Source organism: Xyrauchen texanus, chromosome 29 (assembly GCF_025860055.1).
Source record: "Xyrauchen texanus isolate HMW12.3.18 chromosome 29, RBS_HiC_50CHRs, whole genome shotgun sequence".
NCBI lineage: Eukaryota > Metazoa > Chordata > Actinopteri > Cypriniformes > Catostomidae > Xyrauchen > Xyrauchen texanus.
In genome coordinates this window covers 35653154-35669360 of record NC_068304.1, presented here as the reverse complement: position 1 = coordinate 35669360, position 16207 = coordinate 35653154, and the positions used below count along the sequence as shown (strand labels likewise).

Sequence of the window (16207 nt, the reverse complement as noted above, 5' to 3'; positions counted from 1 at the left end):
AGCTAATATGACGGAATTCAGCTTGTTTTGCACGTAAGGTGAGGGAAGGAAATCAGGACCTATTAAATGCCTCTTTCGCTGTCCGGCAAAATGTAATGTGTCGTGTATTTTAAGTTGCTGTGCCACTATAGCCACCCGCCCCCATGCTCACATCTCTGATTCAAACGCTGATGGGAAGTGGTCACAGTTGTTCCAGAGAAAATGTACCGAGTCGCAGAGATGGAGGAAAAAGTTAGCTTTATTAAACAAAAGATAGAATACAACCAAAAACTCTCTCAAAAAAATGTCATTACGGTTGTTATGAGTGTGTGGAATGCAGGAGAAGGCAGACTGGTGGTTCGGATCCAAATGTGGCTTTATTAAATAACAATAGAAAGAACACAAACACTGGAACAAATAAAAGGTCCACCATGGGAAAAGTAAACTCAAACACAAAATAACACACGGGTGAACACAAGTTGACAAACATCCACGAAGGGCAAGGAAACCTCGAACGAACGATCGAACGAACGAACCGAACGAACGAACGAACGAACGAACGAACGAACATGAATAAACATCAGGAGCCTGAACAGTGAACATGAAACAACATGTAGCCATACAACGAACGACAAAGGAAAAGGAAAACAACAGGGTTTAAATACACAGACACAATGAAGACTAAACGAGACACAGGTGAGAACAATGATGAGTGCAGGCAGTGAGGGAGGCCGGGAATTGTGGGAATTGTAGTTTTTTTAACAAGAACAAGTGAAACCCAGGGCAGACAACAAGGGAATCGTGACAACGGTAAAAAAATTTATGTTGATCAAAGGAAATTTTTTTATTTTCCTTACCCCATTGGCAACATATTATAATTTATTATTTGTTGTCGTTCTAAGCATAAACCTAACAAAATTTCTACTTGGTATAGAAAAAAATACTTTGTATTTTGATTTAACAAACATTCAATTAATATTTATGAGATGCAGCCCATAATGCTGGTCAATGCAAAAGACAATGTTCCCTCATAGATTAGAATGTAGAGTAAAGATTCTAAACGTCATCAACGTCTGTATCGATGGATACTACAGTATGATTCCTAAATACCAGAAGAACTAACGATAAGAGTGATATGTGGTAAATAGTGGTCGACCGATACATCACAGAAGCCAATAAATTTGCAGATATTTCCACTTTTTTAATTCTAGGCATTGGCCGATACTGTGGCAGGGCGGAGGGTGGGGCACCCGGTCGTGATCCTACGCACCCGGTCCCGTATTAGGCTATGCCTCCGTGAGGGTTAAAGGCTGACTGCAGGGGACCGTGCGGGACAGAGAGATCGTTAGCGGACATGTCCGTCATGTGTGTTTTTATGTTTTGGTGTGTGTTTATGTTGTCACCTGGTTTGTAATTACCTCTAACACCTGTGTCTTATTATAGTGATACGGAGAGAGACATTTAAGGAACGCCAAGTGTCGAGAGAGGGAGAGAGAGTTTCCAGAAAGCACGACAGACGGGAGAGTGCATCTCAAGAGTGCTCAAATCGTAATGTTAATAAGATCGTAATGAGATCATAATGTTAAAGTGCTCGTCTGTTTCATTCTCCCTCTCTCTCCTCAACAGTTCCCTGTAACTTTTAACTGTCTTGTCTAATGATAAAAATGCAAATATCAATAAAAATAATATCATATACCATCTGCAAATATGCACACATCTCGTTTAAACAGATGTAATAAACCAACCTCACACAACTTCCGCAGATTCAGCATCCTGTTGAACGCTAATAAATCTTCCTCTGAAGCATGTATTCTAACAGTCTCTCCTCAACAGTTCCCTGTAACTTCTCTAATGATAAAAGGCAAATATCAATAATACTTCAATTGTATATCATCTGCAAATAAGCAGATATCTCATTTAAACAGATGAAGATTCACGAAGCTAATGAAAATCCAGTGTTTTCTTCCCGTCGAGCACGCATCTAATATCTTCCTCTGAAGCGTGTATTCCATCAGCCACAATCAAAAACTTCAGGATCAGGATCAAAAGTTCCTCTGATACACAAATAATGGCGGTAATTCAGTTTCAGTCCAAGTAGGTGATCCAGGCTGTTTAAACTGTCAGGAGATTGAGGCTCGCGCTGGATCCGTACAAGCACGTGAGTGCAACTTCAAGGATGCGTCCGAAACCAGGAAAATGCTTGCGCTGGAGGCTGTATACGGAGGTATGATGAAAATAAGGTTCTTTTCAAACTGTTCGGAGACCAGTTTCCTCAGAGTTCCATTCATTCAAAACCGAAGTCAGTTAAGCCATTAACTGATTAGGTAGCAAGTCAGCTGCCTATGTTTTCGGATGCAGCCCAAGGTAAAAGCGATTCACGTGTTTTATAAGTAAATGTCATATTCACTATGCACTGTATGTACAATTGGTTTGATTATATATTTTTTGAGAAAATGCGATTGCTAATATGTACGTGGTGGGCGTTCTGGCGCACTATGGCTGCCGTCGCATCATCCAGGTGGATGCTGCACACTGGTGGTGGTTGAGGAGATTCCCCCTATACTATGTAAAGCGCTTTGAGTGCCTAGAAAAGTGCTATATAAATGTAAGGAATTATTATTATGGACTACAGTGTGTAATGTTATTTCCTTCTCTTAACAATTTCTTAATGTGAAAATAAATTAATACAATTTGATGACTAAATCAGAAGAAACTGCTATCTACCATTTAAAATACAATATTATTTTTTTTGTTTTGTGTGAAAATGTGTAAATATAGTGCTAAATAAGAGTTTACTATTATAATTTTTTTGCAGTTTTATGTTTGTTATTTACTATATTAAATTGTGTTATATATTGGAATTGCATCAGCCTATCGGCCACCATTCTCTCTGGATATCGGCCATTCAAATCCCATATTGGTCTACCACTAGTGATAAACTCTGTAAAACATGCTGTTTCAGGTTGTGTGTAGCACTTGCCGCTCTGCATATCCTTTTGAATAATCCCAACATTAGAAACAAGCTGCAGAAGTTTACAGGAAGTAACAAGACTCCTGATCATTTGAATAGCCTTAACAGTTTAGGCAGCACATTTAAGTGCAGTTTATTTAGTTTGGGCATTTAAAAACTATATTGGAACCAAAAGAAGTTCAAAAAGTTATATGCATGTGCAAAAAGGCTGTATAAATAACACATTAGTCTTAAAGATACAGCAGCAAAATGGCAAAGTAGAACTAATTTATAGCGTAAAATGTTATAAGTGGACCCAAGGAGGAAAAAATTAATACAAAATTTACGATATGGCCCATTAAGGTCTTTCATTTAACTAAGACAACTGTCATTAATCATTAAGTGTAGTTTGATTCAGGCACTATCAGCATATTTTACATTTGACGAGGCCACTTTATTTGTGATGTTTTGGCTGTTTTGTATCTAAATTTCTCCTCTGGGTTCTGTAAAGTGCTATCCTTTTATCTATTTTTAGGGATACTTTGCTAATTAGCCATTTTCACTCTGCAGTTCTTTTGTATGCTTTATTTATTCATTCACCAGCCGTTTGGATGTGGCTGAAGTTCTCGGCAGCTCTTAAAGTAATGACTCTGTGGGCGGAGAGCAGAGGCCTATCTCAGCAAAAATGCACCATGGGAAACGAGTAAAGCACATCACGAGCCAACCTCTCTTTCATTAGGGCTCTGTTCCAAAAACTAGTGAGCTGCCTACATAGGCAGCATTTTACAGCATCATTCAGACTCAAAGTCTGTTACAATGCTAGCACCATAATTATATTGACTTCTAAGATAACATGGCTGAGATATTAGGCTAAACTGAAGGAGGGATCTGAGCCATACAGTAACTAGAGACCAGAATATCATAGAAACTTGGTGGTGGGCACTTTTGAGTAACTACCTTGAGAAAGCACCCTAGAATCCAACAAACACCCAAACACTCTAGCAACCAATAAATGCTCTTAGCAACTACATCACAACCACCCAAAACCATGTTTTTGTCTACCTAGTTACTGAATACTCAACATTCAGCCAGACTGATCTCATGAAATTGACTGTTTTGACATTTTTACTAAATTAAATTACATTGTTTCTTACATGTATCCTGGCATTTTCAATGTGAAGTGTCCACTGTGTGGTGCTAAAAGAGTGTTAAATTCTTCCAAACAGACAAGGTTTTTAAGGTTAATGCTTTATCAGCTTTTAAATCATCAAAATCAACCTCCCTACCCTAAACCTTCAACCTAAACCTAACGGAGAGAGTCATAATAAGTTAATGTGAGATGAAAAACGCCATGACTGAAGCAACTATGTCAATTGGTGGGGCTTCAATGACACTTTCGACTCATGTGTCTACACCTACAACAATCCATGTAAAAGTAATTTTGCAACAATGTAGTTATAGTGTAGTTACAATGTAGTTACAGTGTAGTTACAGTGTAGTTAAAAATTTACTTGATTCTATGAGACCAGGTGGCGTTCAGCAGATATAATGCAAAGTAATCCTAAAAACGGCAAATATAGCTTTTCATCCTGTTTGTTCTAACAGTGTTTCGATAAGTTGCAAATAAACATGTTACAAAAATAATATATTTAAAATAATATCTTATTGATTGATTTAATACAATTATTAGTTCATTTTAAAAAAGCCAAAATGTGACCAGAATGATGAAAAAGTAGTAAAATAGAATTAGTACAATTAATATTTTCCTAATATACTTAGTTAAAAGCCCCCATATAATTAACAGCATTAGCTGGGAGATCATTTATTTTATATGTAAGCAAAAGGGACATTATAACTGAAATAAACCCGAATGAATCGATATCGAATCTGTTTAATATCCAGCCCTAGTCTTGCTACATCTACCAAACTCCCCTCTAAACTCTCTCTCTGTATTCTCTTTATCTCGCAGAAACTGCATGTGCTGAGAAAGACCTTGCAGGCATTGATCTATCCCATCTCCTCCACGACACCTCATAATTTTGAAGTTTGGACGGCAACAGCACCCACCTACTGTCACGAGTGTGAAGGGCTGCTGTGGGGCATCGCCCGCCAGGGCATGCGCTGCACGGAATGCGGGGTGAAATGCCACGAGAAATGCCAAGACCTTCTGAATGCAGACTGTCTTCAACGTGAGTCTATTATTCAGTCACGTCTAATTGTTTTGTTTGTTTGCATAAATCTTCCCCCTTCACCTTATCACTTCACCTTACCTAACTGATTCTATACTTTGCCCCAAAAAAGAATTTGGACACTGTATTGCATGCAAAATATATCCTTACAACTTGAGAGATACATCTGAAATAGGTGTTCTGAGAAACCACATGTCTCTGAAAAGATTTCATAAACTGTAATAAAACAGAATCATTCTTTTTAGCCAATTAGAAATTCTTAAAAAAAATAAATAATCCCCTCGACAACTGTTGATTGAAAGTCACTAGACAATGGAAAGTCTGTTTAGTCACTATCAAAGCATGAAAATGAATGCAATCTTAAAGATTCATAAAAAAGTATTGTCTGTCTGTCATGCCGCCTGACAGCTTTCAGCTTTGATGAAGTGTTTGGCAGCTGTTTGTAGCTTTGTCTCTGAATTTTACAAAGTTCTGCACATTATAGTTCAGTCTGCTAACAGAAAAAAAAAAACTTCAGCATTAAAAGACTCAAACGTGCAGCACACTGCTCTCTCTCGAGTGGTAAAGTCAGACTGCAATAAAGGACTGTGGGTGAGATGTACTATGTTATTGGTCCTCTGGAGTTCTCTAGTAAACCTCACAAATATGGCTGCCTGCCAAATGCACAAATGGACCTGTGTAGAGAGGGAGATTTATTAAATGAGCCGTCATACTTATACTTAAAGCGTGTGTGTGTGTGTGTGCGCATGCTTGTGTGTGTGTGTGTGTGCGTGTGCTTGTGTGTGTGTTTACCATTGAGTCTGTCCAAGTGTGTTGTTTGGTTTATATGGCTTGCTATGAATTACCAATGTGATCTCATGTGAATTTGTATGTATTCTTATGTAAATTTGGTTCAAGCAAATGTACATTCTTTTACATTTGCCTAGACACACGGAAATTAACAATATTGATGTATTGCATCTAAACGTCATCATTTTACGTATCAACACCTTTAGAAACATACAAATGTTTAGGTGTACTGTATGAATTGATTAATATGCAATAATTCATAGAATTAATCAGTTAATTACATTTAATTTATAATCAATGAGATTAGTTAAATGCCATCACATTTATTTAACACAGTTAACATTATAATATGACATTTTAACAATTTCATTCAGTTCTGTGTGATTTCTGCAGCCCTATACAGAGTTTTAAAGGATTATATCACTTTAACCAAGACTTAACTTTAAAATGTTAAAATAAATAAAAATTCTGTAATCATTTAATCAATATTAAGCATTTAATTTTATTTTTGTTTGCCATGGGAGTTTTCATAATATGCCCAAAATGTAAATAAACCACAAAAAGCACCATAAAACAACAATAAAAATTAATCCACACCTTTGTTATAATAGCTATAATACAAACCTTCAGACTGCTTTCTGTGAAGAACTGACCCAAATTCAAGCCTTTTAATCAACGATTTCCATCTCCATCCACTGCAGATTCATGCGCACGGTGTCACTGCCGCGTGAAGCGATCTTCTGTGTTCCGCAACTGCTTTTTGATTATCGTACGAGCGAGTAAGGGCAGACGGTGGACTTTCTGGTGCCCTCCTAGGGTAAGATGGTGCCCCCTAAAGAGTTGGTGCCCTACGCAGACCGCGTAGTATGCGTGTAGGGCGCGGCAGTACTAGTAACACTCAACCTGCGTTGATTGGTTTCATTTTCAAAATAAGAAAAATTGCCGCCTTAAGGTGCGTACACACTGCCAGCGACATCGCGCGCGACAGCGACTCCATACCATTCATTTTCAATGAGAGCACAGCGACTTCCGGCGTCACGAGCTGTCGCGACCGTTGGCGACTAGATGTGGGCGTGTCCAGCGACGCGATAAAGTTGAGACAAGTTCAACTTTATTCAAATGAAGAGCGACTTACGGAAGCGACAGCCAATAGGAGAGAAGACGGGAGAGCTCACGTGATCCTTCTCTCTCTCTCTCTCTCTCTCTCTCTCAGCTCCTGCAGTAGTGGAAAGATGGATGAAAGGCTAATTCTTGCTGTTTGAAATTTTCCAGTGCTCTATGATATGTCTCTTCCCACGTACAAGGACATTGTTAAGAAAAATACTGCGTGGAAAGGTGTAACTGAGATCGCAGGGATTTTATGGACCCAGACAGACCGGCATTTTCGCCGCAGATAAACAGCCGCTCTGGCAAACAGCACGCCTTGTTTCTCATTCATCTTTGATATAAAGCATTTTATGTACTGATTCCATTAATATTTAGTCTTTTCCCTCCAATATGTTTGTTTTTAGTGGCAAGAAAAGCGATTCGCTCTCAACAGCAATGGAATGGCATCCGTGAATGTCATTTATAAACGTTACTAGGCAACAAGTAGTGGGAACTACTTTACACTGGCGACCTGCAGCAACAAAGTCGCTGGCAGTGTGTACGCACCTTCAAGCGTAACGACCAGCGATTTTACGGCAGTGATGTCGAATGCTGATTGGCTCTCAAGTGTCTCGTGACCATTTGAGACATGCTGTAGCACAGTTCTGGAGTGCATCAGTAGAAGATTTACAGCGAATAATAATTTAAATTCTACTCTCCACCTCACACAATGCTACTGGATGACGTCAGAGAGCACATCGCCATATGTTTACTTTTGTACAGAATTTTGCCATTTTTCTGAAAAGAAAATTGTGATTAAATGTATCTGCCTGTTACGTGTTTTATATGCTAACTAAATGGTTATGGTTATGTTTAGTAGTAGGTGTGGGATTAGTGGCTGTAAAATATATATAAATGAATATATTAAATAAAACATTATTGCTACTGCACATGAATCTACTTGTTTTTAAGTTGCTTTTATATTGCTGAAATGTGGTTATGTTTAGAGGTTGGGATAGGGTCTAAAATATCTACAAAAAAATTTAAATCGGGTATTCAAATATATGTGTAATGGTCAATATTTTACATTTCTAAAGCTGTAAATATATACAAATGTTTATGTTTTAGATGCTTTCAAACAGTACATTTCTCAGTTGTTTCTAAACCTTCAATGAATTACTGTTAGATATGATGCATTACAGATTTGATGCTGACAGGTTTTGACTGAGAAGTAGATCTGTAATGATAATTATACTGAACTGTTATGATTTCTATGCTGATAAATCCACCACACGTGAAAAAATGTAATTGCTTATTTCCGCTTGTTTTGGTGAGATAAGTGGCTTATTTTGGGCTTGTTTTTCCAGACCAGATTGCTTGTTTCTCTTTTGAGATCTGGCAAAAATACAGTTGGTATTTCACCCACCTCTTAGCACAGAGTACTGTCATTTTAAAAAGTACGCTATTAGCCAGTCTCTAATTTTGTTCTAACCGGTTACCATTTGAAGAGGAGGCTGCAGAACTTCTGAACTGGAATGAAAAAATACAGTTTTTGCTCTGCACTCATTCAAAATTAGCTGAAAACAGTATGCCAACCGGGCACCTTTAACATACTATTTCCATCACAGTATTATTTTGGGAGCCTTGATCCTAACCTTGTATATTATTTAGGAATCATAGTATGCAAATTAGGATGTAGCCTTGATCGTATCACCGATGATTAATTAGGAACACAATTTCCCGTGCAGTGTAACGTTAAGCACATCGCCCCCCACAGGTGCGGTGGAGAAGAGCTCAAAACACGGAGCAGAGGACAAAACCCAAAGCATCATTATGGCAATGAAGGAACGGATGAAGATCAGAGAAAAGAACCGACCTGAGGTGTTTGAGTTGATCCAGGAGATGTTTCAGCTCTCGAAGGAAGATTTCACCACCCATCTGAAAACAGCCAAACAGGCCGTGTTGGAGGGGATATCCAAATGGTCTGCCAAGATTACCATCACAGGTGAGCAGCAAAACATCTATGAAAAGTACAATTTATCTGAAAAAAATGGATCTAATATCTCAATTTGTTTTTCAAGTAAATGTACCTTGTTTTGAGGATGTTTAGATGTATTTATTGAAAAACAAGGTAAAAATACTGATTAAGGAAATTGTTTTTTGAGGTACAGTCCTACTCTATCAGCACCCCTAAGGGAGAAATACCTATGGATTTTGTCTGCTCTTTGCAACTATATGGCTGGAACATACCTTACATGGAAATGCTGCTTAGTTTTATGGGGGGAAATCGTCCGAGGTTTTTTTTGGTTTCCTGGCAGCTAGAATTGGCAGACGACAGCAACCATCTGCTCTGGAGAGAAACATAGGCAGTTCTGTCAGTCTCAATGAGTCATAAAGTACCTTTCCTGTTCATTTACTAGGAATGTGCAAAACGCAATGTTTTCAAAATCGTCTGTTTGGTGGCTAAACATTTTGGATTTGATTAGCCTTTTCAAGCAGCCCTTTGACATTGCACCAAACTCTGTCTGTCTCCAACCCCAAGGAAATATGTTCCTTGAATAATTTAGAACCCTGCTCATTCATATTTAATGAGGTGAGAGCTTCCTGTGAACTACTATTGGCTCTGTGATGAATGGGGACACTGCTGGCATCCCCATTGACTGACTGTTGTGCCACAATCAGGCTACACACACTTTTATGTTGTATTATTGTACGTTTGTCTCTTTCAAATTTAAATTTTAGTTAGTTAGGGTCCCATGCATTCACACACACACACACACACACACACATGTTGTGTTTCCATGTTTTATGGGGACTTTCCATAGACATAATGGTTTTTATACTGTACAAACTTTATATTCTATCCCCTAAACCTAACCCTACCCCTAAACCTAACCCTCACAGAAAACTTTCTGCATTTTTACATTTTCAAAAAACATCATTTAGTATGATTTATAAGCTGTTTTCCTCATGGGGACCGACAAACTGTCCCCACAAGTTCAAACATTTCGGGTTTTACTATCTTTATGGGGACATTTGGTCCCCACAAAGTGATAAATACACGCTCACACACACACACACACACACACACACACACACACACACACACACACACACACACACACACACACACACACACAGAACATGACTGATGCCCTTTTTTATTGCTTTGTGTATTAAAACAGCTTTATAAATGCCCAATTCTTCAGACAATAGCATTTTATCTCTTGTACAAATGTTCAGGGGCACTTCGAAGCATTGAGTTTGTTTTGCTTACCTCATGAATACGCAAATTGCTTCATGTTGACTCTTTTTTCTTTTCTTTCTCTAGTGTTGTGTGCTCAAGGTTTACAAGCTAAGGACAAGACGGGCTCCAGTGACCCTTATGTCACAGTGCAAGTTGGAAAGACTAAACGCAGGACCAAAACTGTTTTTGGCAATCTCAACCCCGTCTGGGACGAAAAGTTCTTCTTGTGAGTGTCATAGAAGCAAATATGTTTTCTGTTTATGTATGTTTGATGTTTTGAACTATAGTATTTAACATTATGTCAAAGGTAACGGACATATACAGTATATTATACAGTAATATAGGCTCTTGAGCTATGATCGAGGGTGAATAGTTTCAACTGGGATTATTGGATGTTCCAATGCTGTAAAGGATTGAAAAATAAAACCAGGATAACCGCTGAGAGCATAGCTATTGTTTCTATTTCATAACATTTCTGCCATTCAATCTCAAACAGATTTTTGAATGACTTATGAATTATTTAAAGCTGCCTTTCATTAATTTTACACTTTCTGTTGAGCCTCTCCATTACGAGTATGAAACTGTGGCTTTTCTTGTTGATACTCAAAGGGGCTTTTCGGTCTGTTTGAAAAGGCTGTATGAATTGTAAATGAGGCATAATAAAAATAATTTGTAGTCCAGTTGGTTTTGCTATGTCGTGGCCACTTTAGACCACCAGGTGTAGATTTAGGTAGGGATGATAGAGACATGTCCCTATCAACTTTGAGAAAATCTGAAATTTCCCTACCAACATTTGGCCAATTTTACCACACAGAAATTACTTAAATCTTACAGTATCTTACATCACATTTTTCCAAAAATGTTTGCTACATTTTGAATATTACATTTGAAAGATGTTCCTACCACTGAAAAATATAATCATCTGAATGCAGTCATTCGCCAAATGAGAAGAATCAGTTTGTTTGAATGTAGATGAGACCAGATAACAGAAACATGTCAGTTTTAAGACCACATTAGAAAGGTGCCCATCCATACCAGATCAGCAAAAAAATCCAATCATGTATGTGTTTTTCATGTATGTGTTTTTCAATTGGTTGGCAGTGACCAAATGTATCCTCATGCCAAAAAAAAAAAAAAAAAAAGAAGCTAGACACAGCGCAACAGTAGAACTGAAAGCAGGGTATCTTATGGTGCATTTTTTTTAATGTTGCCATTCTTTTTAACCTGCTATGTTGTCTAAAAGAATTGCCACTCCAGCGCAAGATGCTGAAAAAACAGTGGGACATGACTGTGAATAATTCATATGCAATGGCAAAATTGTAAGATATCGTAAGGCTTGGCTAATACTAAAAGGTTAAACTTTTTGACCAACCAAACATATATGCTTTCCTTGTCTCGTTCCAAACCCTAAAATTTTATTTTTTATGTGGGAAACAAAATACATTTTCCTATTAGTCGTTTTTAGGTTTCGGTAATGGATTAGACTTTATTGTTTGGTTTAGGTTTGGGTTAACAGTTATCTGTGGCTCAGTTTGTAGAGCGGGTCGTCCACTAATCGCAGGATTGGTGGTTCGATTCCCGGCCCACACGACTCCACATGCTGAAGTGTCCTTGGGCAAGACACTGACCCCAAGTTGCTCCCAATGGCAGGCTAGTGCCTTGCATGGCAGCTCTGCCACCTTTGGTGTGTGAATGTGTGTGTGAATGGGTGAATGAGTCACAGTGTAAAGCGCTTTGAATACCGTTAAGGTGAAAAAGGTGCTATATAAGTGCAGACCATTTACCATTGGTTTATTTTTTTCTAAGCAAATGTAACGGGTCCTTCTCGACCCACTCTGAGCAGGATTTGAACCAGCGTCTCCAGCATGGGAGGCAGGCATACTAATGAGGAGGCTAAAGGATATAGCCCCTAATGCACCTCTTGAGGCCAGGAGAGACTGCACACCTACCTACCAACTGGCTACCATTACACAAATAAGAGTTGGACGTTTTTGCATGAGGTTCAACACGTACGATTTCTTACTATTTTGCCTTCTAGTAAAATTATCATTAAACCTGGTTGAAGTCATCCATCTAGCACATGTTTACATAGAAAATCAATTGAAAATTGACACACGGATTAAACAACGTTTGAATGGCCACTAAATGTGGCCTGAGAGAACAACCAGCATGTTTTACATCAGAGATAAACACCGCTGGTGCATTGAATATCAAACCACTGAATCCTGTCGGCAGATATCAATACAGGAACGATCTGCTTTTCAACTTTAAATGTGTGGATGTGGAAGTGTTTGTTGCTGCGTGGAAGTATAGCTGGATTATTAGAGAGAGTGATTAGAGTTACAGCTTGTAGCAGAACATCTTATACAACCCATAATCCTCATCGCCCACTTTAATTTGACATTTCAGCACGAGTTTGCGATCTTAATCCCTGATAGAAATGGCAACCTTTGCCTGTGGAGGAGGGGCTCTTGACATATAGCCACAGAAATCTCTTTCATACACTCTTACTGTTTTCAAGCAACGGCTATATAGGTCACATATTCTAAACCATCTTTGCGGAAAGTATTGTAGACTAGAGTTTCACATTTTCTGCTGGTTGCCAGGGCGATGCTATGCTGAGTGGTTGTTAAGGTGTTGCTAGGTGGTTGCATAGTGGCCCAAGTCAAAAGGCTTTCTGATCTCTAGATATATCACGGGTCCCTCCGTTTTTATTTATTCTTATTATTTTTTCTTCCGTTTTTCTGTCCAAAATGTTAAAATGCTAAAAATAGTTGCTCAGAAGAGTAACAGAACACCTCTCCTAAACGAGTCCTGCAATGTGAGCTATCATTCATGTGCATAGCACAAATGGTGTGGGCTGAGCTACATAACACATTCAGATTCTTTGCATTAGAAGTTTGTTCGGGTCACTGACCCTAAGTAAGAGCAACAGCAGTAGTGATGTTTGCCTTAGCAAACACAACTAACTGCGTTCCATTAGGGGTGTTCCATGGTTACTGCACCCAAACCACTCTCAAATATGACACTGTTAATGGGTGTTGATGGCTGCTCAGAGCGTGGCGTCATACTGTAAATCCCAGTAGTGTAATGCATGCTTTACTTCCCAGATTGATGTCATACATTTGAAGAGGAAGTTATGCTGTGCTCTTACAGACTAGTTGACCAGCTGTTGCTTGCGTAGCGAATCATACAGTGATATGTGTAAATCCGACTGTCCCAAAAAGCTATAGGGGACGCATTCATCAAAATCTTCATGGTATTAGGGCTTCAACAAGAAATTACTTCCCTCCTCCACAGCTCTCTCCACCAATCACTGACAGTCCCAGAGGAGCTATCATCCAATTAGCATGCCAATGGAATGAGAAAGACTTACATTAAGGCTATTTAGAAAACAGGGTTTGGCAGGGGGCTTACAGAGGTGGGTAGAGTAGCCATAAACTGTACTGAAGTAAAAGTACAATAACTTTAAATAATTACTTAAGTAGAAGTAAAAGTACTAACATAAATAATTACTTGAGGAAGAGTAAGAAAGTATCCAATTAAAAGAGTACTCAAGTAGTGAGTAACTTGTTACTTTAACAAATGACATAATAGACATTTACTCCCTTATATTCATTACATAATAAACATAAAACATTTATTACAGAATTATTATTATTACTATTAATGGAATTTCTGTCATCATTCACCATGATGTTTTTACAAACCTGCATGACTTACTTTTTTCCATGCAACACGAAGTAGATATTAGACAGAATGTTTTTCACTATTTAATTAAAAACTATTTCATTATCATTTAATGAGTCACTATTTAATATGTGATTTTTTTCCTCCATATTTTGAAAGTGAATGGTGACCAAGAGTGTCAGTCCCTAACATTCTGTCTAACATATTTTGTGTTCCACATAAGGCAAAGCATCACACTGGTTTGGAACAACATGAGGGTAGGGAAATAATGACAGAATATTAATTATGACTGAGCTATCACTTTAAAGGGGTAGTTTACATTATTATGTTTAAGTAACATAATAGCATATAGAGAGGCAAAACATACAGATACATTTTAAAATGTACTCTTTATTGATCAAATTTAACACACAGTATATAGTAAAAATGACAAACAGAATGAAGATTTATGGTATTAATATATTATTTAATAATAAAAAAAACAAGTAAGGCCCAAGTATTTTAAAAGTTCATATGTGATGTTGTTTCTGTTACAGCCCAAGAGATCTGATGCTTTGTGTATACATCAGTATCCGAATTCACCCACCCAATTCATTCACTCACTGCTGATATATAGTGCACTAACTGACATTCACTATATAGGAAATAGTGAACGATGCCTACGATCGCCTCGTGCCCGCACACCTCTCACGCACACGCCCTGCTGTGCACATGCAGAAACGTGAACCGCAGAGCCAAGGCATTTATTTACACTTAAATTAGATGTATACATGGATTTATAGTTAATCCGCCTGAAGTAGCTGCAATAGTTTCAAGTACCCCCACGAGGGTGTGTGGTAAATGCGTAAATGCAGCTCATGACATGCGGGACAAAGTGCACTGATATATTGCTACACTGCTTTAAAAATGTACACTTAAAAACTGATGTCATAAGAGCCCAGTTACTGAATCACCCTGAAAATTACCATCACATTCACACAGAAAAGCCTGTGTGAGCATTAGAGCCAAAACTTACCTCAGCGTGCTCCCTTAAGTTGGAGCTGTCTTAATCTTGATCTTAATCTTGAAATATCAGCTTGTCTTGGTGTTAAATGAAAGGAATGCATGACAAAACTATTATTTTTTTCACTGTGCAGAGCAAAGAAAGTGTTTTACGTTGAAGAGTTTGATGCTGTAGCACTGATGAGTTGAGTTACAGTCTGTGACAGCAGCGCCCCTCTGTGTGAACATCCGCTCTCGTAAAAGTCCCACTCAATAATCACTCAATAAATTATGCATTCATTAAAAGTAAACCCATTAATGTAACGACAGGCATGCCGACCATTGTGAAGAAGTAAATGTAAAAAAAAAATTATTAGAAATTTACTTGAGTGAGAGTAAGAAGTACCCATTTTTAAACCTACTCTAAAAGTATTTTTTTTTTAAAGATACTCAAGTAAATGTAATGGAGTAAATATAGTGTGCTACTACCCACCTCTGGGGGCCTGGGTAGCTCAGTGGTAAAGATCACTTTCTGACTTTATCTGTGTACAGTTATACCCAACACTGGGATTTTGTTGTCATGACAACAAAGTTGTTATATTGCATATAACTTTACACAAATGAGGTGACCAAGCAATTTTAATCACACTAAAATTATATTAACATGTAAAATGTTTAACTCATACATATACTGCCAGGCCAAAATATTTGCCCTTTGGATTTAAATAAGCAGATATTTAAGAGCCAATGATTGGATCATTATTGCAGAGATTAATATATGTCAGATGGCAACAATTCTTTTAACCCTATCTAATGCAGTGTGTAGCTTCTCATTTCTTAAACAACCATGTCGGTTGGACTGTGGATCAGTGGAAAAAGGTCATGTGGTCTGATGAGTCCAGATTGACCCTTTTTCAAAGTGATGGGCACAGGGTTAGAAAGGAAGCACATGAAGCAATGCACCCATCATTCACAGTGCCCACTGTACAAACCTCTTGAGGCAGTGTTATGATCTGGGGTTGCTTCAGTTGATCAGGTCTAAACTCAGCAATGTTATGCAGCAATAAATTGAAGTCAGCTGACTATCTGAATATACTGAATGACCAGGTTATCCCATCAATGGATTTTTTTTCCATGATGGCACAGGCATATTCCAGGATGACAATTCCAAAATTCATTAGGCTCAAATTGTGAAAGAGTGGTTCAGAGAGAATGAGGAATCATTTTGACACATGAATTGGCACAGAGTTTTGACCTTAACCCCATTTAAAGTATTTGGGATGTGCTGGAGAAGAC

At 38.1% G+C, this 16207-nt stretch overlaps 1 protein-coding gene across 1 annotated transcript in view; it reads left to right on the top strand.

The window, feature by feature from the left end:
• Nucleotides 1-16207, top strand: part of LOC127622987 (protein unc-13 homolog C-like) — a 163657-nt gene that overhangs the window by 15826 nt on the left and 131624 nt on the right. The window contains 3 exon segments of the mRNA XM_052097209.1: nucleotides 4899-5118; nucleotides 8771-8998; nucleotides 10325-10466. Of these exon segments, the coding sequence (XP_051953169.1) occupies nucleotides 4899-5118; nucleotides 8771-8998; nucleotides 10325-10466 (590 nt within the window).